Below are 26,434 nucleotides of genomic sequence, written 5' to 3'. Positions count from 1 at the left end.
CACAAGAACTCAAAACAACCCCTTCCATGATCGCCTCAAGCCGATCTTGGATTGAGCCGTGATATGCCCATGAGATGGCATGTGTGACCATGGGGGGGCACTACAACATTTTTTATCTACAGCGATGGATTTTTCCACCACTACAGGGTATTTTTTCTGTCGGTAAAAGTAATTGCGGCGAATGAGCAGAGGAACTAAGATCCGACGTTGTTGCTTCGGCCACTAAATATAGCAACGGATAACTTGTTCCGCTCTAAAACCTAACCTCGAGGTAAATAAGTGATCCTCCTTAAAGAGGATGTTAAGTCTTTTAACCATCTTTATATTAAAAGGAACCGTCAAAATTTGAGGCGAGTCATGTTGGGCTTTATGGAGTCCCAAGCACGCTCTAAAACCTAACCCAATTGACGAAAACAACCAAGCATGCTATCAATATGAAATAACAAAGAGCAACTCTAATATAAATCACAAAGTGGAAGGGTATCTGTAAATCACCCTTTTTTTTAATAGAGTAGAATAAATAAGGTTTGGGAGTCAATAAAAGCCATCAAAACATTGAGGGGAGGGGAGGGGAGGGGAGGGGGGGGGAGAGGGGGGTTCGATTACCCTCACACTACCCTTGATTTTGAGATTAATTTGAAATCTAATCTACTCAAGCCTAAACTCTGCATTTTTTTACAATTGTCATTTTAGATAGTCAGAGCCCTCTAAAAGCACCCCAATGCAATCCACATCAGGTTCTCTACTTTGAAGTATTTTAAAGAGTGGAAAAGAAAGAGAGGTAAAAAAAGTGAGTGAGATTCTCTCTCTCACTCTATCCCTAACTATTAGTCGTAAAATCAATGACAGTTGGAAATCATTTTTCTATAACCGAATTTTGTGTAAAATTTATAATTAAAATATTGATGGAGAGCCATTTTAACTAGTATGGTTGGAATGCAAACCCATTGAATAAGTAAAATGACTCTCCATAATAAAATGCTTAGCAAGTATGGCAATTTATGTTAGAGTTGCTCTTATAAGATTAACTCAAGTGTTAATAACATAACTTAGGTTCAAAACCCACATTCACCTATTAAGTAGTGGCCATTAATCAAGCCACGTATGATCTTTACTAAGTCCATGACATTGGGCTCCTTATGATAATATTTTTAAGAAAATAAATAAATAACTAAATAATCTATAATAAAAATAAATAAATAAATAAAGTAGCGTAAAGAAGCTTTTTTAAAATAAATAAATTTGTACATTGCGACTAACCCCAAGGAATACTTTTCAAAAGAAAATTTGACGTAACAATGACCTGACAATATAAAATCAGGCTCAATTGTCTTTCGTGAACTACAACATCCAGATCCATTCTCTATTGTTCTTTTCGAAATATATATATATATCAAATTAAGTAGCAAATCATACAGTATATCAGATATCTCGAGCGAACTGTCGATACCGCGACACGTGAGAAATTTCCTCGAAAGAGGATTGTAGCCCTCCTACTACTAACTACTACTACAACTCACTAACTAGGTTGTTAGTTGAAGAAAATATCGAGCTGTACACGTGGGAAACCCTATATATTTTATACATCTCGTGAGAAATAAATTACGTAGGGAATATAACGCGAGAAATTGTCAGCGTTGTAGGAGTGTTCGGCGACATCGGGATTACAGAACCACATGCAACTCACCATGGCCCATATAGACCATCAGCTAAGACTCCAACCCTTTCAACGGCTACTATTTGTCCTCTCTCCTCCAATATTCTCTCTCCGTGTCCAAATATTCCCCCTCCCTCCCTCATGTCGAGGCCCACGTGGCATTCATAGGACGGTCGAGCTCAATAAACGTTCCTCCACGTGCTAATGTCACGTGAAATACGGACTTGACCCTCTCTAGGTGATAGTCTCTCTCTCTCCTTGTAATCTTGTTTTGGGTCCCCACCAGAAAAGAAGAACCAATGAGAGTGGGTGCGTTGGGAGTTCAAAAATTAATGGGAAGTTTTAAAGTAAAAAAAACGTTAATTAATCAATTTCGAAGCAGTGGTCAGCGGCTGATGCGCTCTAGATTCTCCGGGAAATGAGAATTTTCATCCTATCTTTTTTCCTTAATAATTAAAAACTTTTAAATTTAAGGAAAATGGCTTAAGTTTCCTTTTATTTTATTTTTTAAAGGTACGATTAATGCGTTAAGATTCATTCAACATTTTGATGATCAAACTAGTCAACGCGTCTGTCCCTCATTATTTACCTCTAATAATGTTTTTAATTACTATATTTATATTCCATTTCCCATTACATGTGCTTGCCTTTTGGGAATCTTCCACCTGATTTTTATTTTGGTACAAGGTTTCCAATAAATCCTTTTATTTTTTTTGGTTAGATTTGAGGATAATCCATATAGACATGGCAAGATAACATGCTGTCTTATATTTTAATAAATTTTATTATGGAATTGAAGGATGTATAACTTTAGGTAGGATGCCCACTGTAACTATGACTTTTCACTTCAATTAATTTCATTTTCCATTTATATACCATCTCCTACTTATAGGATGCAATGCATGAAAGTGTAGTAATTAGACTAATTTCATCACACTAAAATAAATTAAAGGTCGACTTATGCTTTTTCTTTTCTAGACAAAAAAGATTAGAAACCATTAATTAGAACGTGAAGGTGTGAATACTCTGCAATTTTGTAATTTCAATCAACCTAGCAAACTGGCACGCAAAGCCTTAGACACGATAAATATTATAATTATTACAATAAGAAAATATATGAAAGAATATATTTTCTTGAAACAAATAACTAGCCATAGGCACAAATATTATGCTTGGGAGCTAGATTCTCGATCTTGGACAACAAAAGTTATTGGGTTTTATTTGTCCTTTGCTTTTGGCTACGAGAATTTTTTTGCTCACAATGCTAAGAGAAAATTTCTATCCTACCTACAATGGAAAAATAAAATTTTCTCATCGAATCAACTTATGACATTAAAAAACATGATTTGATGTCGTGGGATTGTAGAGGATGAAATTCTATGAACTTTAAGTAAAAAAATTCAAATAAACTTATATTTTTCCATTGAATTTTAATTTTAAAATTGGGTTCTTGGTATTCGTCTATTTATAATGCCTTGTATCAAATTCGAAAAAACTTTATTTTTATTCTAAGTTTTTCATGAAATTAGAAGGTTATGGTGTTAGATTGCCAATTTGTGCTCAAAAACCCTTTTTGATGCTTATGTCATTTACGTCACATGTTAAACATCTGTTGTGCTATGAGTAAAAAATCATTCTTATGACCACTTACTAAAATCAAAAATTAAAAGAAAAAAAAAAGAGAGAGGGGTTCAAAAGAAAAGTTGCACTTTCCAATTTTTGGATTCTATCTTCAACAAGTAATTAGATAAAAGAAAAATGCTGAAGTAACATTAAAATTAACATTGATTCTCAATTGCTGACGTGGATGTGTGTACAAAATCATACATGCTTTTCATCAAGATACAAGTGAAAATCATCTATGACTATGGTTACACCTCCACATCAGCAATGTAAGATTAGGAACCAATGGTTAGAACGTGAAGACAGGTTTTGAACCACGCTAGTGGTGTGAATACTCGCAATATTGTAACTTCAATCAATGTAGAAAGCGGGCACTTTCAAAGAAGAACTCATACTTCATGGTTGTATGAACTTTAAATAAATAAAATATTTTAAAAAAAAAGTTATTTTTCAATATTTAATTTTAATTTTAAATTTGGGCTCTCAACGCCTTGTATCAAGCTTGAAAAATTGCCAATGTGGGCCCCACAACACTTTTTAAGATTTCATAAATATGTGGGTAGAAGACGTGTGAGCGGGAGAGAGAAATGTTCTCTCTATTATTTAATGCTTATGTCATTTGCGCCACATGTCAAACGACTATTGTATTATGAGAAAAAAAAAATATCACTCTTTTGACTACAATCTACCATCAAGAGTCAATAATAGGTCAAAAGAAAAATTACTCTTACCAATCTTTGTGGATTCTATATATCCTCAACTGGTAGATAGAAGCATTCGTTATACTTTTATGAAAAATAGTGTATTTTTTAAATTTATGAAAAAAATATTTTTGTGATAATTTTAAGATATGAAATTAATAATTAATTTAAACATCCAAAAAATTAATAATAGAACAATCAAAATATTGAGATAAAAACTATAATATAAGAAAATATAATTTAAAAAGAGAGAAAAAAAAAGGGGGGGGGGGTGATAAACATTTGAATGAGTGAGGCTAGTGTGACTTCAAATCTTACCAAGTGTCATGGGGCTTACATGGACTACCATGTTGACCAAAATAACACCAAAGTGGTCTATCGATCGTTCAAGGTTTCGATGAGTTTAAAAAAGATTAAAAAAATTCTTTGAGTCTGATTAAAGACTTTGATAATGGATTGTCATCAAACTCCCAAATTAAAATTTTAAATTTAATGGTAAAAATTACTCTTTTTATATAAAAAATAATAATATTTTTAAAGTCTTGAAATTTATATCCTTATGACATTTTATCGTGGTTTTGAACACCAAAAGAAGGGGTGGTCAGGAAAGCTTTCTAACTTTGTAAAGAAAAGACAAACAAATTTATCAGTAAAAAAGTTCATTTAGATTTCACAGAATCCAACATTAATCAATCAAAAAATATTGCATTTATTGAAGGCAACCCTAATTTACAAAAATAACCATATTAGAGATACTATCAATAAATTGAGTGTCATATGATTGGTAAATCCAGGATTTTGTGAAATTCCTAATTGACTTTTTTATACTAAAAAAAAAAAAATTCGTAAGAATGTGTTTGAGCATTTGAATTGGGTTGAGATTATTTGCACACACCAAAAATACTTTATGTACCCACTTGACCTTAAAATGTTTAAAGAAAAAATCAAATTTACATATTTACCCTTTTTTAAAAATTCTCAATGTAGACACTCTAACATATCGGGAAAAGTTGATTTCTGCTTCTTTTCTCTCTCTATTTCTTCATATTCATCTCATTTTGAATTAATGAAAGGTTGAATCAATGGAGATTATATTTTAGAATTTTTTTAAAAAGTTATCTTCTCGATAATTTTTTGACAAATTCTATTTGATAATTTCAAACCAAATTTGTTTTAACAAATTCGATTTGTGTCTATCGAATATTACTAAACAAATTCAATATATACCTAACTACTGAATAAAACTTTCAATTGACCATTATAAAATCGATTTGGTAGGTACCTATCAATCATTACAAAATAGATTCGATCGGTACCTACCGATCAAATTTTTTTCATATAAATGACTTCAACTCGATTAAAGATATTTGGGTAAGAAAAACAAGTAATATCAAATCTAAAAATCCTTATTGAAATCTTTTTAAGTGCAAAGAAGAAGAAATAAATTTGATGGGCTATGTGATATGTATATAGAGAATCGAGTTTAATAAAATTTATGTGTTGAGAAATTTTACATTTTAGAGGTGTTTGTTGAGTAAGTGGGTAAGCAAATATACGCCTCCTTTGAATTGCTATGTAAGTGATTTCTTTACATCACGATTTATTCATATTTTTGGATTTTCAAAGCCCCTAACTCTCAACGTGATCCGATGCACTCCTAGTCGTATCCAACAATTAAACCTCTCTCTCTCTCTCTCTCTCTCTCTCTCTCGGTTGGATGACGTTCATTACCCAAAGAAGAGTCACCTATATAGAAATAGAAATACGGTCAAACCTTAATCAGTGTTCAATAGAAATTAAAAAAAGCACATTACTTGCTTTTGTTTTGTTCCCATGTCGCCAAACTTTTTCTACACACAAATTAAAACTTTCTATCAGCACTATCATCCGTCAAACCTGTCCTTAGAGCTAAGGCCTATCTTAATGAGGCAACCCTACTCTACCATCCCTACCCTTACCCCTACCCCTACCCTCAACTCAGAGACCTGTATCCTAAGTCTCTTAGCTATTGGTACAGTATGCAATTGTCAAATTAAAAGAACACAATATATGAGACTCACATCACGAACCCCACGTATTACGTGATTCATCTGCCTCCACTCTCTCACTCTGCCTTAAATTCTTGTACCTTGTCTTTATATTTCTCCTACTTCCCTTACATTTCTTGATGTCTGTATTATCTTACACTTCGCACAGTGTAAAAGATAGTCCCACATTACATGATGACTATATAAATAAGTTTATTTTGTGAAGATGAGTTAGGCCCATATGTTTTTACAATCTCTTCATCTTAATGCATTTAATTAAATTAATAATAATAGATATAGAATTGAACCGTAATGTTATTGTCGGCAAGGGTTTGATCTCTATTTTCATGTTTAGATCATTGGATATTCATTGAGATTCACAAAACATTATGAAGCATTCCATTCCAGCAATATTGATGTTCACAAATGTAGTAATAAAAAAAAGTAGTAGAAATTAAGTCAGAAATAATTGACTTTATGTGAGCTGTGACGAGGGAAGGAGGTCAGTGGGTCACCTTACTTCACTTAAGAGAAGCAAATAACCAAGTACTGGCTTTTTTACATACTTACCATCCCTCTGTCTCTCTCTCACTTAGTAAGTTTTGAAGGAAGAAAACCACGGTACCATCTTAATGAGAAGATGTTTATATATATTTGTCAGAGAAGATTAATAGCCGATTGAGGCGCACTTAGTTAAATAAAGAAAGGGACAGAAAATACCGTACATACACTAATGATCCTGTACTCTACTGATTAATGTAGTTACCCATCTCTTCAAATATTTTGCACCCCACGTAGTGCCATGCTATTATTAGCATAGCAAAGCTGTCGTAACTCCTGGATCACTGAAAACTTAATTGTCACACATCCCAAAGTAGAAACGTATCACATCTTTCTCATTCACTGACTTTAACTACGTACCTAAAAGCAGAGTGATCCTATTGGCACATCAACTTTTACTAATAGAACACCAACTCCGTTTGAAACTTTCCTAGGATTAGTGTGTCAATAGAAATTCTCTAAAACTTTTTTTTTTTTTACAAATTGTGATCTTTTCTTTTTTTTTTTATAACTTTCATGAGATAAAAGCCAGTGGATTTTCATGACTAAAATTTTGGACCAATGATGATGGGCTATATTTGGGTGGTAAAAAATGACACGGAATTAATATGTTTGGGTCAAGTCTAATTTGATTTGAATCTTAATAGTGTCAACTGTTTAATATGATTATTAAATGGGTTGGATTTGGGTTAAGGATGTCAATCCACTAAAGCCATTTTGACATGTTTAATTATTATGTCATTAACATGTCATTTTAAAACATGAAACATAAGACGTATCTCAAATATCTACAATTATTTAAGATTTTTTAAATTTATCTTTTTTCACTAGAAATTTTTCATGATATACTATTTTCAAATTATATAAAATATAAAGGGTGATTTTAGTTATTTTTCAAATAATATATCGTTAGGTTTTTTATTTAGAAAATAAGAAAAAAAAATATTTTCCTTACTAAATTATTTATCTCTTTATATTTATGTGTTTTTAATTTGAATTTTCATTAAGATTTAAAGACTTGTAGTATTTGATTCCCAATATAGTGATCTATGTGAGTGATGTAACTTAATTTATGTTGATAGATATTGATTTATGGTTGTGTGATTTTATTTTTAATAATGATATTTTATTTTTGGTGGTGGAAATAGAACTTATTTTTTCAATTAAGATTATAATTTTATTAAACAGGTTACACAAGTCGAATTAGATTAATAAATGTATTAGGTTTGGATTTAAGTTTTTGACATGATTATTAAATAGGTCGGATTTAGTAAATTTTCATAATATCCTTCCCTCCACACAGCCTGATCTAACCAATTGTCACCCTTAGGCAAAACATTCATGGGTCAATTGGGGAAAAGAGATCTTAGCTTGTATATTGAAGTTGAACGAGGAACCCTTAAATAATAATAACTTTATTTTTAAATTGGACACTAAACTAAGCTCTCACTGTATTAAATGATAATCTCTTCTTTTCTCCATTTGGATCTTTCTAAAACAGTATTGGAGAAAAGCCATCTTTTGGTTGGCATGCACCCCTTGATAGAAAAGAAAATGAAACCCCACTTTAATTCTTTAACCCTTCAAATGCATCTAATTACAATTTATGTGTTGCTGCATTTTATTGCAATTTGGTGCCAAAGAATAGGGCTCTTACTTCTTTAGAAACCCAAATAAAAAGGGAGAAATGGAAGGGATGCATTTATTAGAACAATTAAATTACTATCCACACTCCAAGCATCATATTTAATTTTATTATAGATAGTGGTGAGACCAGTTATACTTCATGAGGCTAAATGTTGAGCAAGAAACATCATGTCAATATATTGAGTGCACAAAGTATAGAATGTTGGACACAAATAATGAGAGATATGAAGAAAAAATATTAGAAGAAGATATTCTTTGGAGTGCTTCAAGATTCAATTAGAATGATAATTCTCCCATGCTTCCAATATAAACCGAGAGCACTAAAGGCTCTAGAACAAAAATGTATTGAAGATATAATAAAGCGCCAATTATTGTCAATACTTTAAGTTTCAGCACAATCAAATTGTGCCTGAATCACCTTTTTTTGGTACAATCACGATTAATGCCCTTTTTTAACAATCATAACTAATGCCCAATTTATTTAATTAAATCGGAGTAAAATATCCTTTCAAGAGACAACGTATTTTGTCCTATATGAGTTAAAAGTTTTATAATGAACTGATTTTTTGTGAGGATGATCTCTATAACGAGGAGATCATCCTCACAAAAAATCAGACTATTATAAAATTTCTAGTCCCAATTTATAAGTTGAAGAATCGTTGACCGTCAACTTTTATTGTTAATTTGTTACCACTTTTCATGGGGTTAGAAGTTTTGAAATGGGCTGATTTTTTATGAGGATGATCTCCTTACATAGAAATCACCCTCACAAAAAATCAACCCATTCAAAAAAAAAATTCATATAAAACAACTTTGTCTATTGAAACATTATATATACGTCTCGATGTGTTCCTCGAGGATCTGGTTCAGGTTGGTCCAAGCTCCTGTTAACTTTTCATAATTTTGGGTGGTTAGAACCCAACCAACACAGCCAGTATAGAAGTGCAAAGGTGCAAGTCTACTCAGAATGAAAAACAAACATTATTTTTTAGGAAATGTAAAATTAGTTACGAAACAAACAGACAGATCTGCTCCCAATAAAATAACATTCAAAATTGTGTCAAAACAACTGTAAATAGATGACTTAGTTTTTATTTGCGATTTAAATATTTAATTTTATGGTGGCCTACTACATGTCAACATCCATAAATAAACTCCATTTTCCTCTTTTCAGGAATATAAACTGGATTTCTTCCCTACGTTGTTATAAAATTTTTGGACTGATCTAATTTATTATAATACATTCGTATGGGTATTTTATCTTACGAACTTAATTGTATATATGTTGATGTTGGAGGGCAATAATAAATTATGGTAAGGGAATAAATTCTAGAAGAACTAAGGACAACGATTGTAATATGGACCTAGGATTATAAAATATAATTAAACAATTGAAAATGGGGCCCTATCATCATAAAAAATAATTCACATTCATGCAGATTTGAAACCTCGTTGTCCTATTTAAAAAAAATATTCTTGTTGGGGCACAGATTCTGCTAAGATGTGTTTAAGATAAGGTCATTGATACATTAATATCTACTTGATGATAAAGTAATCCAAACATGTGGAACAACTGGGTATAAGGGAATTATTATTAGACACACATGATTGTATTAGATAAATATATGATTAGATACTGTTCGAGCTCGCAAGAAGCGGTGAGACTGCATGTAGGGTTGAGCACACAAAAATGGTGAGAAACCATGTGAAGCCTCAAAGAAGAAGTAAATGGTTAGGTATAAGAAGTAATATGGATCGATCTTGGGAGAATGGACAGTGAGAACCTATCAAGTATTACACTGTTACTACACGGAGTAAATTGCCTGTTTTATGAGCCAATTTAAAATAAAAAATTATGGAGAAGTTTTCTATCCAAGATTTAATTTTTTTCGTTTATCTTTTGAAAAGATGTTATGTTTATGGGAAGATCAAAAGCGCTGATAGCACAACTCTAGTCCATAAATTGTTAAAGCTTCCATAAATATATATAAAAAAACTAAGCAATGAAGTACCTTATATTTTACTCTTTGCCTCTACAGTTTGGCCCACAGCAATACCTTGACCAACTCCAGGTCCAATTGAACCAAGCCCATGGGAAGCTCCTAGCACAAGTTAGTAAAAAAATAAAAATATTAGAAAAAAGGAAGATTACCATGTTGTCCAATTGAACCATGCCCATGGGAAGCTCCTAGCACAAGTTAGTAAAAAAAATAAAAATATTAGAAAAAAGGAAGATTACCATGTTGTACTAAATAGCAAATGTTCCACCCTTTTCGAAAATTGAGGTATGAACAATGAGTAATGATGATTGTGAACCCAATTTTCATAGAAATTTTTGGTATCACAAAATTTTCCCTAACAATTAGGGCAGTTAATTGGGACCATTTGCTCAATAAGTCTGGCTAACCAGTCCAAGAAAAATGGGACAACAAGGCCTACCCCTTCCCACCCCGCTATCATGTTGTACGTTGGCATGTTACACATAATTAAACTAAAAAACTTGCTATAAAAATATTATAAAATAATAGATTTCTCCTCGTATAAACAATTTTTATAACAATTATATATGTATTCATAGCAAGCATAATAACTCTTTTTCATTGTTACATTTTGATAACACCATTCACTTTGCGGTTAATGGGTATGTTAAATCTCAAATTCTTGCAATCGGTAACAAATTATCGAATGGGATAGGGTTTGCATTTGCCATCAATTTTTCATTGTGATTTTCAAACTAAGGTCATAGCCTGAAGTTTTGTTATTCAACATATTGCAAACTGTGGTTCCATGGTTAGGTGGATGATGTTTGTGCATGCGAATATTATCATGGACGGCTTCTTCAAAGCTTCGGATTGCTCCATTTGTCAAACTAAAAACTTTTTAATCAAAAAGGCAAGATAAATAGACTGTATAGCCTACTTTCAAAGGTAGACAAAATCAAATCTGGGAAAAGAATTCTAAGCCAAAACATTACAACTAAATCCACAACCTCTAGAAAAATTTAACAATCCTCCAGATTGAAGATTACATAGCAAACAATGGAAACGCGTAATTACCATACGATTATTAATGATAAAAACACGACAAAATAAAGGAACGGAAAACCAAGTAGGAATATATTTCAGTTTAGATGATGTCTTATCATGAGTTTGCAAAGAGAAGTAACAATGAAAAACTATCAAGAATGGACTTCATTTATCCGAAATAGAGTATAAAAAATCTTAAATCAATTATCCAAAATGAAGTATTAAAGAAAAGCAAACAAAAATACCTTGAGAACTCGTGTCTTACTTTCTACTTTCTTTCTCTTTCAGTTGTTGATGTTTATTTTTTCTTCAAGTCAAATCGGATGTTAGACAACGGATCAAAGAAAGAAGATCAAGGTTATTAGGCTTAATCCATTTTTAGGTCTTAACCCTAGTAATAGATAAGAGACGTCCATTGAAAGTAATTTGGCACATTCGTGATCAATAAAAGAGTTATTTGACTAAAAAGTCCCTGATAATAATAAGGTTAAAAAGAAATGTGTGGATAGTTTTGCACAAATCAAATATTGGTATCGAACCACTTCTACTCTATCTTCTATCATTATAATAGTAAAGATAAAGAAAAGACTAACTATTGTAAAATTCATTGTTTTATTTATATATTTTGAGGATAAGATTTGAATTCAAGACCTCTCGAGTATTACTTGTAAAAAGTAGAACTCCCAATACTAACCACATATTTTACCCTTTTAATCTTAATTTTTTTTTTATAATAATACTCTTCCAACTTCTTCTTTTTCACTTTTATCCTCTTAATCTAAGAGAGGTTGCCCATGTCGTAGGCAAGGGTGAACTCTAATATATATATATAGGAAAATGTTTCGTAGACAACATTCTAAACAACGTTCTAAACAATGTTTTATCTTATACGACCAAAAAGTTTTCAGAATGGGCTAATTTTTTGTGAGGATGATCTCCACACCATAGAGATCATCACAAAAAACCACCTATTTTGAATCGTGGACTGATCAATTTTTGTAAGTTTATTTTTAGCAAAATATAAATTAATATGTTTGATGTTTAATATTTTCTATATTGTCAAACATAATTGTAGGATAACTGGGTTATTAAATTTATATATATGTTTGATTTTCTTTTATATTTGGATGGATTTTTACTTTGGATTTAGTCATTTTTTTAGAATTACTTATTGAACTAGAAAGAACAAACATTATTGTCTTTAGCCCGGCTTGTGTGCACCACAAATAGTCGTAAACGCAAAACTTTGATTTTACAGGATTTGTGTTTACTGGATTTTAAGTAGTATTGTGAGTGGAGTGATTGGTTGTGTCCAATGCATAGTTTTGTGTTTGCTTTGGTTATTACCCAAACCAAAAAAAAAACACCATAACAAAAACGTAATTTCCAGTTCTTTGGGAAAACTCATTTTTAGCCTTAAAATCTTGTTTAAAAAAAAAAAGGTTGACATTTTTAAACAAATTGAAAGACTACGAATTAGGATTGCAACTTGGTTCAGATTGAAACTTCACTGGCTGTTCCTCGAAATTTCAGCAAATCCATATTGGATCTCGATTTCTTTTAATTTGGGTTAGGAAGAGAGAATAGGGGACTTTTCTTTTTTGGATATAAATCTAAATCAAAACCCATTATGCGTGGATGTCTTAGTTGTTTCGTTGAATGGTCTGATCCGATGCTAGTCAGGTATTTCACTCGGAGCTTTAAGCCATTAGTGAATTAATGATGTCGAGTCACAATAAACATGAGGTCCATGTCTTCAATCCCAATCTTATATAAATAATGAATATGCATAATAAACTTGCACATTTAAATAATTTAGAGCTCATTTTACAGATTTGACGAAGAACAAACACCTGGGGAAGCATAGGGATGGCCCACTAGAGTTGTTATTCATTCATGGAGTCACATAATCAAAATCTAAGAATTTCTTATGGAATCCTCGCGAAGATTGGGTTATTGCCAGTGTCCAGTGTGGCTGAAGATAACATTCTTCAAATCTGGCAGACACATCTCCACAAAATCACACTCCAGAGAGAGACTTGCTATGTTGTTGCTGCTCTCAAGACATGTCGAGGAAGTATGCGTAAAGTTTTAAAGAAAAAGGATTTTGTTGTAACCTTGTTAAGATTCATTCCAACTTATTCTTCCTTCAAATATTGGATCCACTTTTACTGGAAACCCTCTGTTTTCTTTCTTCTTTGTTTTCCTTTGCAAATTATCATTAAGATCCAAATGTCTTTCTGATGAGCTCACGATGTCTGTGGTGTTCATTGTAATCTGAGACCCAAACACATTTGGATAGTAAAATCTTGTCTGATAGATGTTTGAAATTGTTGTTGTTTACATGTAATTCATAACATGGCAATGGGTTTGGGTTGGCATCCAACCCCAGTTCACCACACAAAACCGGAAATCAGATATATAAATCCATTATTTAGAGCCAACAAGTTTTTCTTTGGTAACATTTTCTCTCATCTCCTCTTGGCTTTTAACTACTTGGGTCATTTATCAGTGTTCTTTGTATGTCAAAAACCATCTTTAGAGTTGGATATTTCATCAACCCCAAATGTTCTGTAGCACTAATTTTGTAACCTCTAATTTAATTTCCTTCTCAACACTTGACACAACTATCAACTGTTTTCTTTATACATTTTAGACAACTACTATAAAGCTGATATATGTGTAATTCAATACAATGTTAACAAAGTCTGATAATGTGGTTTTGGTGCCATTAGATTTTTTTAACTGAGACTGCATTAAGGATCTTGATGAATTTGTACTTAATATGCATTTTCAACTTCGAATATTAAAAAATATTGCATTTCTGTTTCAAGCGTTAAAAATTTAAACCCCCACAATAGCCACAAATATATTTATCTAGATCATGCATGAATGGGGGAATGGGTCAACCCTTTGCCTGATTAAATCCCCTATCAAATGAGCCCTAAATTCATCTTTGGGGTTCAACCTTCAGTGTACCAAGGGTTAGTTCTAATATTCATTTTATTCAAAAATCTTTTCAATTGTAGTGGTAATCTTCTTGGAAAGCATTGTTCTTCTGAATTTTTTAAGGGTACTAAAAGGTGTAATATTTTCTTAAGGATTTTTTATTTTGAGGGGTTTCTTATTTGGAGAGATTTACATGTTTTTCGTAATTCTCCATTTATAAATAGAGATCTTTAGGACTGTAAAACTTAAGAGAAATAGTAATTGTTGTAGACATAGGCACACTGCCGAAACCACGTAAATCCTTGTGTTTTGTGAGATTGTTATTATCTTTGTTGTTTCGAATTTTCAGAGTAAGTCATCCTTCAAGTTTAATTTCTCCCACCAGAGATAATTCATAAAAAAGCTTCCTGAAAGATGAACAAAAAGTACTGATGTCCTGTCTTGACACCCAAATTACACTTATACAAGGAAAAGAATATAGTTAAACATCAAAAGAACACCATAATAACAGAACAAACAGTCTTATCTGTTTTTCAAATTCTCACTCTGTTTCCTCAACAGCTGCTTCTATTCGGAGAAGAACGAATCCGACAGCAACACCGACAAGAACAAGGCCATTTATGACGATGGCAATTTGGAATATCTCAGCTGAGGCATTGCAGGTAGAAGAGAGTGCTCCTCCACCTCTTCCTTTGCTTTGGAATGTTGATTTCAAGGAGCTCACAATCTTTGCAAAGGATTGCTCAGTGCACATAGGAAGGCCTAAAGAGGATACACTGTTGTTGTGAGCCTTCAACCCTCCAAAGGAATTAAGTCCTCCTACATACACTACATTTCTCTTTCTCCTTTGAGACAAACTGTGACCAGTGACCCCAAGGCCAGCCTTAGTGAATGTTGCCGAAGAGAGGCCAGCCGCAACCGCCATTTAATCAGACACACTGTCACAACAAGAACAATTGAATCAACAACAACAAAAAAAAAAAAATTAATACAAAAGAAAGAGAATTTGTACAAGTTTAGAAGAAACAAAGTAAATTGGAATTGGGAATCAAGAAACTGAAATTCACTTTTATTATTAAGTATATAGGAGGATGTAGATGGTGTGGGCTTACCTTTGTGATGGTGTTTGAGGATGTTTTTTCTTTTTTATTTTTCTTGATATGTGGGGATGGAAAGAAGATGAGAGAGTGCAAATAAGACTTTGTATGGGAGAGAATAGAAGATAGTTTAGATAAGGTGAGATGAAGATGGTTGGTTGACAAGGAGATTAGATCATGACTCATGAGCCTTCTCTCTCTCTCTCTCTCTCTCTCTCTACTATCAGATGTTTTGCCCACTTTAAATGTCAGCCAGGAAAAAAAAATGAGTGCCAATCCTTTACTTCAGGAGTTTAATAACGTTACCCAACTACAATTCTCTCTCTCTCTGCCATGTGTCACTTATTGGGCATTTCCTTCGGTGATCAAAAATCAGCCTGATTGGTAAATCTTAACCATTGATTACGGCTGGGACTATTGTGTATCTGATCCCATTCGCTCACCTAGATTTCATCTTTCAACCCGATCTCACCCTTCGATTTGGGGCTTACTTCTTAGATTGGCAACCAAATTGGATTGCATCAAAGGATTTTCTGTCGTCTGATAAATCACATTAATATCGCCTGAGATCACTCAATCGGAAAGTTTGGGTGAGTGGTCTCACAATTAGTTAGTTAAGGACAGCAGGATTGATCATACATACTTCTTATTATGTATTTTAATTAAATTATTCATAGAGTACTCTTCCCACACCCTAACATATGCCACGTTTCCCACAATCCAAGGGATTGGTACTTAAAATATCTTCTTTTTAAACTTTCCTTGAATTGTGACCTCCGTGGTATGTGTTGAGGCATAAGAGTAGGGTTTCAATCCTCCACCTTGGATGCATGCGATCTAGATTCTTATTTATAATAGTATTAAATAGAATTATTTTTATTTTTAAATTTCTTCGAAAAAATAATAAAATAGGAAGTTCTCTGCAACCTATGGTTTTCTTTAAGATGACTTATCAATTCATCTTGTTGGTGGACGATACCGCAACCACTACGAGTTGTCTTAGTCTCATAAGAGATTTAAAATCATGCTCCTGCCTTCTTTCATTTTACGATATTAAATATCTATTTTACCTTCCAACAACAATAATACTAATAATTTAGAAATAAGCTTACAATTTATGTTAAGAAATTAAACGAATTTTTTTTTCTTTCAAATGTTTGAAAGAAAATAAGAAGCCATGATGACGACTGCAGGAAATACCTGTGCATATAAAGCGTCTAACCACCCAATATTTTTCAATAAAAATACCCTTGTTGGTAAGCAAATATCATTCACCCTTGGTTCATTAAAGACCATGTGCTTTGTAATACAGAATAGTCAGGTCCCAGCATTTGAGTAATCAACCACAACTCAACCAGTGGGCTGAATTGGCCTGAATATGCTAAACTCGCATCTTGGATCCCTACAGACCAAATATTAATTTGCTAAAGATATGATAATAGAATTTAATACTCTCAACTCTAAATTGAATTTTGATTCAAAAGTATTCTAAAAACTTCAATCCAATCTAACATAACTAAAATGTCCAGAAGCCTAACAATCCCTTCCTCTCAAATCAATTCATTGTGAAGCTAATACATATCTTATAAATTACCTACAATTTCAAACTTCAACTAAGGCATGAGTCTTTGTCTGCTCTTTAAATCCAAAGAGCCCTCCACTGATATGGTACATGGTCTTTATCATCCAAAGCCACGAATTTGATCATTTTAACGAGACATAAATTGGCAAACTTTTCTGTGCCATCATCACCATGTCTCTCTCTTGGTCGCGTACTTTGCCGACTTGAAGCGCCTTCAATTGGCCTTGACAATGTCCACATTTATAACATCGCCTCTTCTGCCTCTTCCTGAGGGAAACTGGAAGATGCACTTGTCTCTTCTCACCAGTTCGTTTGCCTTGCAGAAATCCCGCCACCCCCTAGTGATCTCAACCCGACCATCTGTCCTGAAACAGAATCTCACGGGCCATAACCTTCCTTTTGGATCACGAAGGACCATCTCCGGCTTTATTTTAAGATTATTTTGAGTCATCAGTGATTTTGGAATATGCTGCACTTCAAAAACATAGCATGATATACACATCTGTATACTTTATAACAGCCAGAGAAGAAAGTGGCGCAAGATATAAACCAAGTTAAAAATAAAAGAAATGAGGAAAATAGGGATTTACACACATACACACACAAAAAGACTCAAATTGAGAAGTTCTGTCCAGGAAAATGAAAGCCAAATACAACTAATGGTACTAACATCAACAGTGGTCTTATTGGCAATGGTTGACATAGCCCTAATAAGAATTATTACAATTGTAGCATGTACAATTGGTTCTCTCATTTAAGATCTGAACCAAGAAAATGGCAATTCATCCAATATCTAGGCCACAAATTTCCCTATGTAACAGGCCCAACAATCCTTAATTCCTTATCTTTTTTTTGATAAGTGTAATATATTGATTGAAAGAAACAAAATACAAAGAGGCCGAGAAAGCCTCTAAACAAACTACAAATCAAAAAGAAATTAAAGCATCAAAGACTACATAAAGAGTTCCATCTAAAAACTAAGTCATCAAAAGTAATCCCCTTACGACAACCATTCAACATTGAAACCCGAGTCCTATTATTTCTTTGTATTCCAAACCTTTTAACCATAAAGTCCAGTAACTTAGACCCCTTGATTGATCCCATCAAAATCCTAAAACCCTTGCTCAACCCTACCACAATCTAAACCCTGCTGTCCCGCATCTTGAAGCATTCAATCATGCCCGTTGTGCTTTAACAAGAAATTTGTTTAGTAATCCCACCACAACGGCAAAGAGTAACAGAGAACTTGGAGAGTACTTGGGAATTCCAAAAGGGAAAAAAATGCAAAAGAACAATTCTTGGTAACCTAAAAAACTAGCTGAAGAAAAGCCTTCTTGGTCAAGAAAATCTGATGCCAATTAAAAAAAATTGTCATAAGAATTTCTAAGCCACCCCACTCCATGATCCAAATCCCTGAGTCAATACAATCATTTTCTATAAAGACATCTAAAAAATAAAAATCCTTCCTATGACAAAGGCAGCTTGGAGCACTAAATGTTACATCACCACCTTAATCTGTATCAATTAGAAATTTCATCATCTTCATTGTCTGTGCCTTATCCCAGTAAGGGTCGGCAACATGGTCGGCAACATGAACTATATTTCTCCATTTACTTTATCATGAACCATAACTTCAGGCAAGGGATGTTCCTCCATTTCTTTTCTTTCAACCTCCATCAATAAGACTTTAGAAAAATGCTGCCTGCCAAACTAATAAGGGGAAAAATCTCTTAACTGTTTGGCTCCTTTGGATTAAGGATGAAGAAAGTAGCATCCATGCCCCTATCAATAGCAGTTTTGCCGTGAACTTCAATACTGATACTTCAAATCTCTAATTAAACCACCAAACTGCTAGACAAAATTTCGAAGAGCACACCATCCAAACTATGTTACTCAAGGACCAGTATCAGGTTGAGTAGGGAAGGATCAAGTGTGCGAACCCTTCAAATCTTAAAAATCCAACGAGGATCAAGTATGCAGGCACTGGATATGGCTAAGGATCCTGAACTTTAGGATATAGCAATATTGGACATACTTCCATTTCTAATAAAATGTAGTAAGAAATTTAGGAGCTCAACTTGGTCAAGCTAAGCTGAACTCCAAAACTCTCAAAAACAATCCTAAATGTATCACTGTATATGTTTACACTAAAAGTATCTATCAAAATTTTGAAAAAGAAAAGCTTGTTAGTTTAAAATGTACCAGTAACATGGGCTCTGTTGAGATCCTAGACTTCATTATATTTATGTTTGTTGCCCAAATCAGCATTTATCAACCATAGAAGATCTCATATTGCTTTGTTCTTCCATAGATAACAGTGACTTAAGGCCTCCAATCTCACTTCCTTATTTCATAGATAACAGTGACCCTTAAATAATGTATTTAAAGGCTGAGTTCAGGTAGTTTGGGAAGGATTGAATAATAATCCTAGAGGCCAGGAGATCAGATACCCCTTACATGGGCCTGGCTTAACTGATGCATATTTGAAGAACCAAGAACTAGCCCTTTTACCGAGTTTATACTACTGCCCCCTTATAGAATTAATGCAAACAGAAAGGACTTGGTGATTCCATCCGCTCCTTGAGCCTTTCTTATCCTCAATTTTTGGTTCCATAAGAAATTTCTTATCCAATTAACAGTATATGGTCTTTCGAATCTGTCTTTTTGTCCTTACCTTCCAAAGATACAGCTGCCTCTTCCTCATCCTAATCTATCTCCATGAAGGGATGAATTCTCCTTACCTTATGAAACTTGCCATTGTTTCATTCTTCGAGCTTCAAGTTCATTTTCATACAGAAATCAAAACCTCCAAGCAAAGACAACTTCCATCAATCCTCAACAAAAAAAAAAATTAAAACTCAGCGCTTCTAGCCATAATAGATTTAAAAGGCAAAAATTGAAAAAGGAGTATGACCACAAGAGTTTGGGCCATCCAAAACAACGGAAACAGGGCAAATTTCAGCTTGGAAAGAGCTTCTTGCATAACATTCGGGGAAGTCATAAAGCTAGTCCAATGAGACTAAAAATTTATATTATCTACAAACTGTAGCATGCAGTTGGTTATTTAACCACCTGAGATGCACTTCCCAGCCCCCAAAGGAAGATCAATAAGTTGTTGCCTACAAAATTTAAGAATCCCAACATGCAAGAAGATGCTTAACCTTTTCTAAACCACTTATTTTTATCAATAAAACTTTTTTACCTATCAAAAAAAAAAAGTTGCTTTACCTTTTTCTCTTCATTTGAAAACCAAATCGTGTTAAATCACCTATCAATCACCAAGGTTCACACTATGTTAGTTAGAGTCCAAGCTCAGAGCTATTTTAAGTTTCAAGATCATTAACGCCGTAAAATGCTGAAATCACTTGATGAAGGGAAACTTTGGCTCCCTTAACTTTATTGAAACCAAAATTTTTCTTCGATGCCTCAATATCATCAACTTGCATTGGAATCCAACATCATAACGATATCCCAAGCAAAACCCTAATTGGGAGGTTTTTCAATTTGTGCTTTGTCCCATGGGAAATTTACCATTCCCTAGTCAACTACATCAAGTTTCGACTCAAACACAAAGAAAAAAAAAAAAAGGTTCATCCTTTTCTATCATTTGCCACCATTTTCACTATGGCTCGGTGATCTTCATCCAGGAATACCTCTCTCACAAGATTTATGCCATTGAGATAGAATTGTTTTTCCAAAACCTTGGATTCAATCAAAAAGAGACAGGTAGAAATGTTTGCCCATTTAGAATATTTACGCACAGGATTGATATGACATATCTTACGAATTTTTGGCTACCAGAACATCACAAAATTAAAAGTGTTCTGATTATCACTATCCAATCACAGTGATTCCTCCTATTACCTTTTTGTAGTACATATGTTTTTTATTTATTTCAATAAATGTGAAAGATATAAATTTCATGTAGGAACATCAAAAATCCATGCATCAAAATTGGACCTATAATGCAATTTGTATATATTTTCATTCGTTAATGACGCTTTGCATGAAAAAGCATACTCAGATAACAAAAACACTGTGTTGAATGCACGTACAGTGAACGAGACAAAATAATTAAAGATTGATAAATGAGAAAAAAAAAATAGAAGAGGCTGTTCACCTATGCGAAAAAGGAGGTTAATTCAAGGCGAGTGAAGAAATACAAAGGGGGCATAATATCAAGGAGGATGTGACCATGTCGATGATGATAATGGCACAAGAAATTTGGTGATCATGAATTTATTTCGTTTGTGTCTAAAACTGCTTTGTTTGCAATATGCTTTTTGGAAGCTTTCTACCATGTTCATAGTTACAGCGTAAGGACAAAAAATAGAATGAGGCTGGACTGAGAAACATTTATCATATCTTATCTCATTATCTCAAGAGTTCTTTCAACATCATATCATATTTTTTTGCCTCAGATTTACAAGGACATATTATAAATTTTACAAGAGGCAACCCTTGGTATTGGCTACTAATCACATGTCCCATATGTTGGTCAACCCAAAAGAGTGCCACGTAGTACACCCTTTGGGCCCATTGACCCCAAGATAGGTTATGCCTAGCCAGTGGATTGGGCACTTTCATATAATTATGGATTTTGTGAATAGGTCTGGGGCTGAAACATGGGATTCCATGCCATGACAAAAAAAAATGATGAAGTTTACAGCTAGAAATTCCCTATCAGCCTGACTTTGGAGTGTAGATCCACCAAAGAATGTTCAAAAAAAAATTTGTAGTTAGTGACCAAAGAATGTGTTAAGTGGCATTATATGGCAGGACCAACACATGGAAAGGGTATTAATTACTGAATCCAAAGGGTTTCCTCAACTTACATTTATATTACATGACTTACAAAACAATTTGAGTCTAACCATTCCCGTTACTATTGCATGATCCACTTCAATTTTGACTAATTGTATTCTGATGGTGTTCCACGTCCACTTCAATATCTTCTATTATTGAATCTTGTAGCCAACTTAGGTGAATCTCCCTACTGTCCCACTGGATGAAAACCCGATAAACAAAAACCTGTCAGATTATCCCCTTTTCACCCATTCTTTTAGTGATCTATTTCCATTTTTTCTTTCTCTTAATTTACAGTTCTCAAAGTCAAGGGTTGCATGACATCCGTTCTTTCTAAATCTGTGAAGGACCTTGATTCTCCGACTCATTGTTTTCCAACCCAAGGAGAAACTTTGTTATTTAATTCACATTAGCTCATAGGATACAGAATATTGCAAACAACAGTAGACCAGATTACCAACATCGCTAATATAATATAACACGAGAATTTAAAAGAAGCCAAAAAGAAAAACGATAAAGCATAACTAAGAAAATGCATTGCAGGAAAAAAATATGAAAACTTACCAGATAATATCGCTTTGCCGGATTATAAAATATTGTGAACTGTGGGCACGTTTGATCATGCGCTTTAAAAACCTCGTCTTTTTCAACCTTGACTTCAGCAGCTCTTTTCGATTGAATACCCACACTTACATTGGCAAAGCCTGTAAGAAAAATATTGATAAACAGAAAAGAAGTATGGAAGAGTATTTGATGATGAGAGAAAATAATTCCACAAACTTACAAGTACTTTTGTTAATCTTATCGAGAGTTTTTTCGGAATATTTGCACTTGAAACCACAAACAGGCATGCTAAATGTTACCCTTTCTTCTTCTTGGTTTTCCTCCTCCTTTATAAAAGCAGTGATCTTGTTATTGTTGATGTTCCTCCTACTAGATAAAGCTTCTTCTTTTTCACATCCACTGTTATCGAATATTGTAACATTGAATGTCGAATTACCCTCATATCTGAAAACTAGAAATTCTCCAAATTTTAAAGAATGATCTTCCACGAATGCCTTCCAACCATTATGAAAAAAGAAACCCTCTTCAATTTTTCCTAATTCCACATGCCAAAACCCCCCAAAAGGACCTTTGAGGATGTTCTTTTGGGGTATCAATCCCTCGAATCTCTTGATAAATGTTGTTGGTATATTCTACAAAAGTAATGTAGTTAGCTTTCAAATCAATGATCACAGATTCAATCATCATGAAACCAAACAAGATTACCCTCACAACGAAACCCTAAATTTATAAAAAATCTGATAGAGAAAGAACACAGAGTGATGAGAGAGAGATAGAGTACCAGTCGTTGGGAGCTTAGGGCGGGGAGGTATACTTTGAAGAAGTGATGATCAATGTTGGAAGGAGAATGAGAAGAGATCTTGCAGTTATCTTTCACCATTTCTTGTGCTCGCGTCTAAACCCTAATAATTTAAAAACTGATGAACAGAAGCAGAGGTTTTCCAAATATGGAATTTAAGCCCAATAGTATCTTTCTAAGCTGGACAGAATCCAAGATCTTTCCCTCCCAAATTAGAGAGAGAAGAGTACCGCTATTTACATAAGGGTAGCGTTATAGACACCCTAATTAGTACTAAGGGCGCCCCCACACCATAGCAATTTTTTTTTTCGTTTTTCTGGGTCTTATATGGGTTAAAAGTTTTGGAACGAACTGATTTTTGGTGAGGATGATCTCATGATCACTAAAAAGTAATATCATTCCGAAACTTCTAACATCATCAAAAGCAAGTTGAAGAATCGTAAATCATCATCACTAACCCATCAAGAATCTTTTAATCTATAGAAGACAAAAAAAATTGGCTATAGTGTGGGGGCACCTTCGATGATAATTGGGGTGCCTTTAACCCTACTCTTTACATAAACTCTCCTATGGTTGAAAACTTATCCCATTCCCCAAACTTGCTACTTTTAAACATGGGAAATTACTTAAAGGACACTCGCAAAAGGGGTTCTTTCTAACTAGTCCCTATGTTAACTTGACAGGATATTTAGTAAACTTTCTCTTTTTAAATAATCCTTGAACCTCATCTCTCACTTTTCTCACAGGAGCTTTCTTTTTCGAATTCTTATTTATTTAAATTTATTTGGTTGATCTAGAGCGAGTGATTGATCTAGTTAACATGATGGGGCCGTCAGGAGCTTCCGGCTCAACAAGCTCGGAAGCTAGCGTAAACCAAGGGCCACTACTACCCGCTCCAGAGGGAGACCCGGGGTCTTCGTCTCGATCTACTCAAGATTCCACCTCTCTTGAGGTGCATAGCTCGCGCGAAAGCGAGGAGGACGCGGTCTACTATACTCCAGAGTCACAAGACGTAACTGACTAGTGTTCACTATCAGATTGATGAAATGCCCTAACTGTTTGAACTCATTATTTTCATTCAAAAATTGGATTTTTGACATCTCAATCAAGTTTCGGAGACTCCATTCCATCAAAAAAGATTTAAGAAATAAAAATAAATCATTTTAAAGGATTTTTGCAAATATATTGAAGATGTATGTAAAAAACTAGGACTTTACATTTTTTTTCCCTTAGTTTTTGGATGAAAATTGATCAAGAATGATTCGTTTGGGTTGAAATCATCTAAAAGAATCGTTATCTCAAGTTTTTAGTCAATCTTTCCATGTATTTTAGTCGAAAAAACTAGAAAATTAAAAATGGATGGATTTTATTAACGTCGAGTTCACCACTTTTATTTAAAAAGTGGTGAACTCAATAGTAAATAATAATATAAAAAAAAACGATGAGTTTGCCAGTGACGAGGGACCATTAAAAAAGAAACTATTAATTAAATGTCCTAGCAAACCACCATGCAAAACTTAGGGACTATTTAGAAAGAAAAAAAAAAAAAAAAACCTCTTCTACGTGGGTCCTTGAAGTAATTTTCCCTTTAAACTTCTTGCTTGGATCTAGCAAATATTTTGCAGAAATTTAATACTGCTTGGTAACCACCAATGACTTAAATAGTTTCTTTGATTAGAGGTGGTGGTGCATAAGTGATTTATGCAATTTTTTTGAAATGTAAATCATTTGCATTGTGTAACCAAGCACTAGCAAAAGTAATTTCAGGGGAAAAAATTGCACTTGCAAATGATTTGCATTGAAGCAAGCAGTAGTTACAAATTTCTCCCCTCAAACAAATGTAATTTTTTAATTACAAGATTAGCTTCATGGGGAAAAACTTTTGTTAACAACCCAATAGCCAAAAACAACCCAAAATGCCAAACAGATTGTATCCTAACATGGATTAGATAATATTTTCTTCTCACAGTTTAAATGCAAAATATCTTGTATCCTAATATGATTTTTGTAATATCTCTAATTTTTGGATGGTAACTTAATAATTTAGTTAGTAAATCATGTTAAACTTAATATCCCCATGATATAGTTTAAACAATCCAAAATAATATTTCTCGTCTCTGTTACCTTATTTGAGTTTTTCAGTGGTTTTCGTGATTCATTTTAACAATTTATGATGGCAAACGTAGAATGTCATACTTATTAAGATTGGAGTTTGATCCAAATACCTATTTCTAGTGGTCATGGATACTCAAACAAAAATTACACTTTGAATAAGATTGAGGGTTGATTTGAATATTTGTCTCGCTATTATAATATATGCATGAGCTGTGCTGGAGTAACACTGTGAGGGACATCAAAGAAAAGCATCTTATAACACACATGCACGTCAGAAATGCCCCCCACAATGTTACTTCAGCATTATCTTATAAGCATTTCAAGTATATCCTGGATATTTAACCAACAGCAAGCTCGGCACTTCCACTAGACATATCTTTATAAATTATCTGAAATGCATAAATTAAACTAGTGAAACTCTCTTTAGATCAAAAGTTACATCTAAGACTACAAAATTGTATGTCGTGCTCGTTATCATTCACTATTATAAATATATATAAAAATTAATTGAAAAAAAAAAAGGATAAAAACTCACTCCAAAGATTTGGGATAGACTATACAAATCCACAGCCAAGTGAGTTATTGAAAATAAGTTCATATTTAATTTCACTATCTCCATCCATTTTTGGGTCTTCTTCTCACTCTTTTAAGATTTTTAAGTTGGACATTTCTTCTAATTAGTACTGCAATTGACCTTCTTTGATTATATCTAAACCATCTCAGTCAAAAAAAATTCTTAAAATTACCTATTGGAGCTACTCCTACATTTTTCTGAATTTGCTCATATCTAATTTCTCACTTCTAGACCGAGTTTCATAAGATGATTTAGTTTCTTTTAATGGCTCAGGAGTCAACATCAAAAGGATTCAAATGCCATGGCACTGGTGGATTTGTCTGAAACACAACAGGTATATAGAAGAAACTAAAATGTTACTAGAAACATTAGCAGAAACTGAAAGAGAACTGGTTTTCTACCTATTTGATTTTGGGGGAAGAAAGATGGAGAAAAGGCCCAAACTGATTTTGATGCCTTGAATTTATTTGTAGCTAATGCAAGAACTCCAAAAGCATCTTCTAAGCCTCTAGGACTGAAAAACCATGAAGCCCTTTGGAGTTGGGACTCCAAATATTTAAGATAGAAGTTTGATAATGATGATCTCGCCTCCATTATAGTTCCGGACTACTTTGAAAACAGAATGGTGAATTTGTTAAACTGGCTCAAAGAGATCAATTTCGACAATCACTTGGTCCATAACCAGGGACGGGGCGAGGATTTTCTT

The 26,434-nt window shown here is 33.4% G+C and overlaps 2 protein-coding genes across 4 annotated transcripts; both read right to left on the bottom strand.

Moving 5' to 3' along the window:
• Positions 1–14,552: 14,552 nt before the first annotated feature.
• On the bottom strand, positions 14,553–15,480 carry LOC147407273 (cytochrome b6f complex subunit (petM)). The gene is made up of 2 exons (XM_086435753.1): positions 15,304–15,480; positions 14,553–15,129 (listed from the first exon to the last, which is right to left on the bottom strand). Exon 2 carries the CDS (start codon positions 15,114–15,116, stop codon positions 14,733–14,735), a length of 384 nt encoding a protein of 127 aa, XP_086291879.1. The 5' UTR covers positions 15,117–15,129; positions 15,304–15,480; the 3' UTR covers positions 14,553–14,732.
• A 1,224-nt stretch (positions 15,481–16,704) lies between these two features.
• Positions 16,705–23,269, bottom strand: LOC147407272 (putative B3 domain-containing protein At5g66980). 3 transcript variants are annotated; one of them, XM_086435751.1, is made up of 4 exons: positions 23,022–23,269; positions 22,461–22,872; positions 22,241–22,380; positions 16,705–17,294 (listed from the first exon to the last, which is right to left on the bottom strand). In XM_086435751.1, exons 1-4 carry the CDS (start codon positions 23,118–23,120, stop codon positions 17,085–17,087), a joined length of 861 nt encoding a protein of 286 aa, XP_086291877.1. In that variant the 5' UTR covers positions 23,121–23,269; the 3' UTR covers positions 16,705–17,084. The 3 variants fall into 3 exon arrangements, with proteins under 3 accessions (XP_086291877.1, XP_086291876.1, XP_086291878.1); XM_086435750.1 differs by having other exon boundaries at positions 16,705–17,339; positions 23,022–23,268; XM_086435752.1 differs by lacking the exon at positions 16,705–17,294 and adding an exon at positions 17,346–20,138.
• Positions 23,270–26,434: the final 3,165 nt, after the last annotated feature.

The sequence above is a fragment of the Akebia trifoliata genome, chromosome 3, assembly GCF_017979445.1.
Source record: "Akebia trifoliata isolate Shusen 1 chromosome 3, ASM1797944v1, whole genome shotgun sequence".
NCBI lineage: Eukaryota > Viridiplantae > Streptophyta > Magnoliopsida > Ranunculales > Lardizabalaceae > Akebia > Akebia trifoliata.
This window is presented reverse-complemented; position numbering and strand designations above follow the sequence as displayed.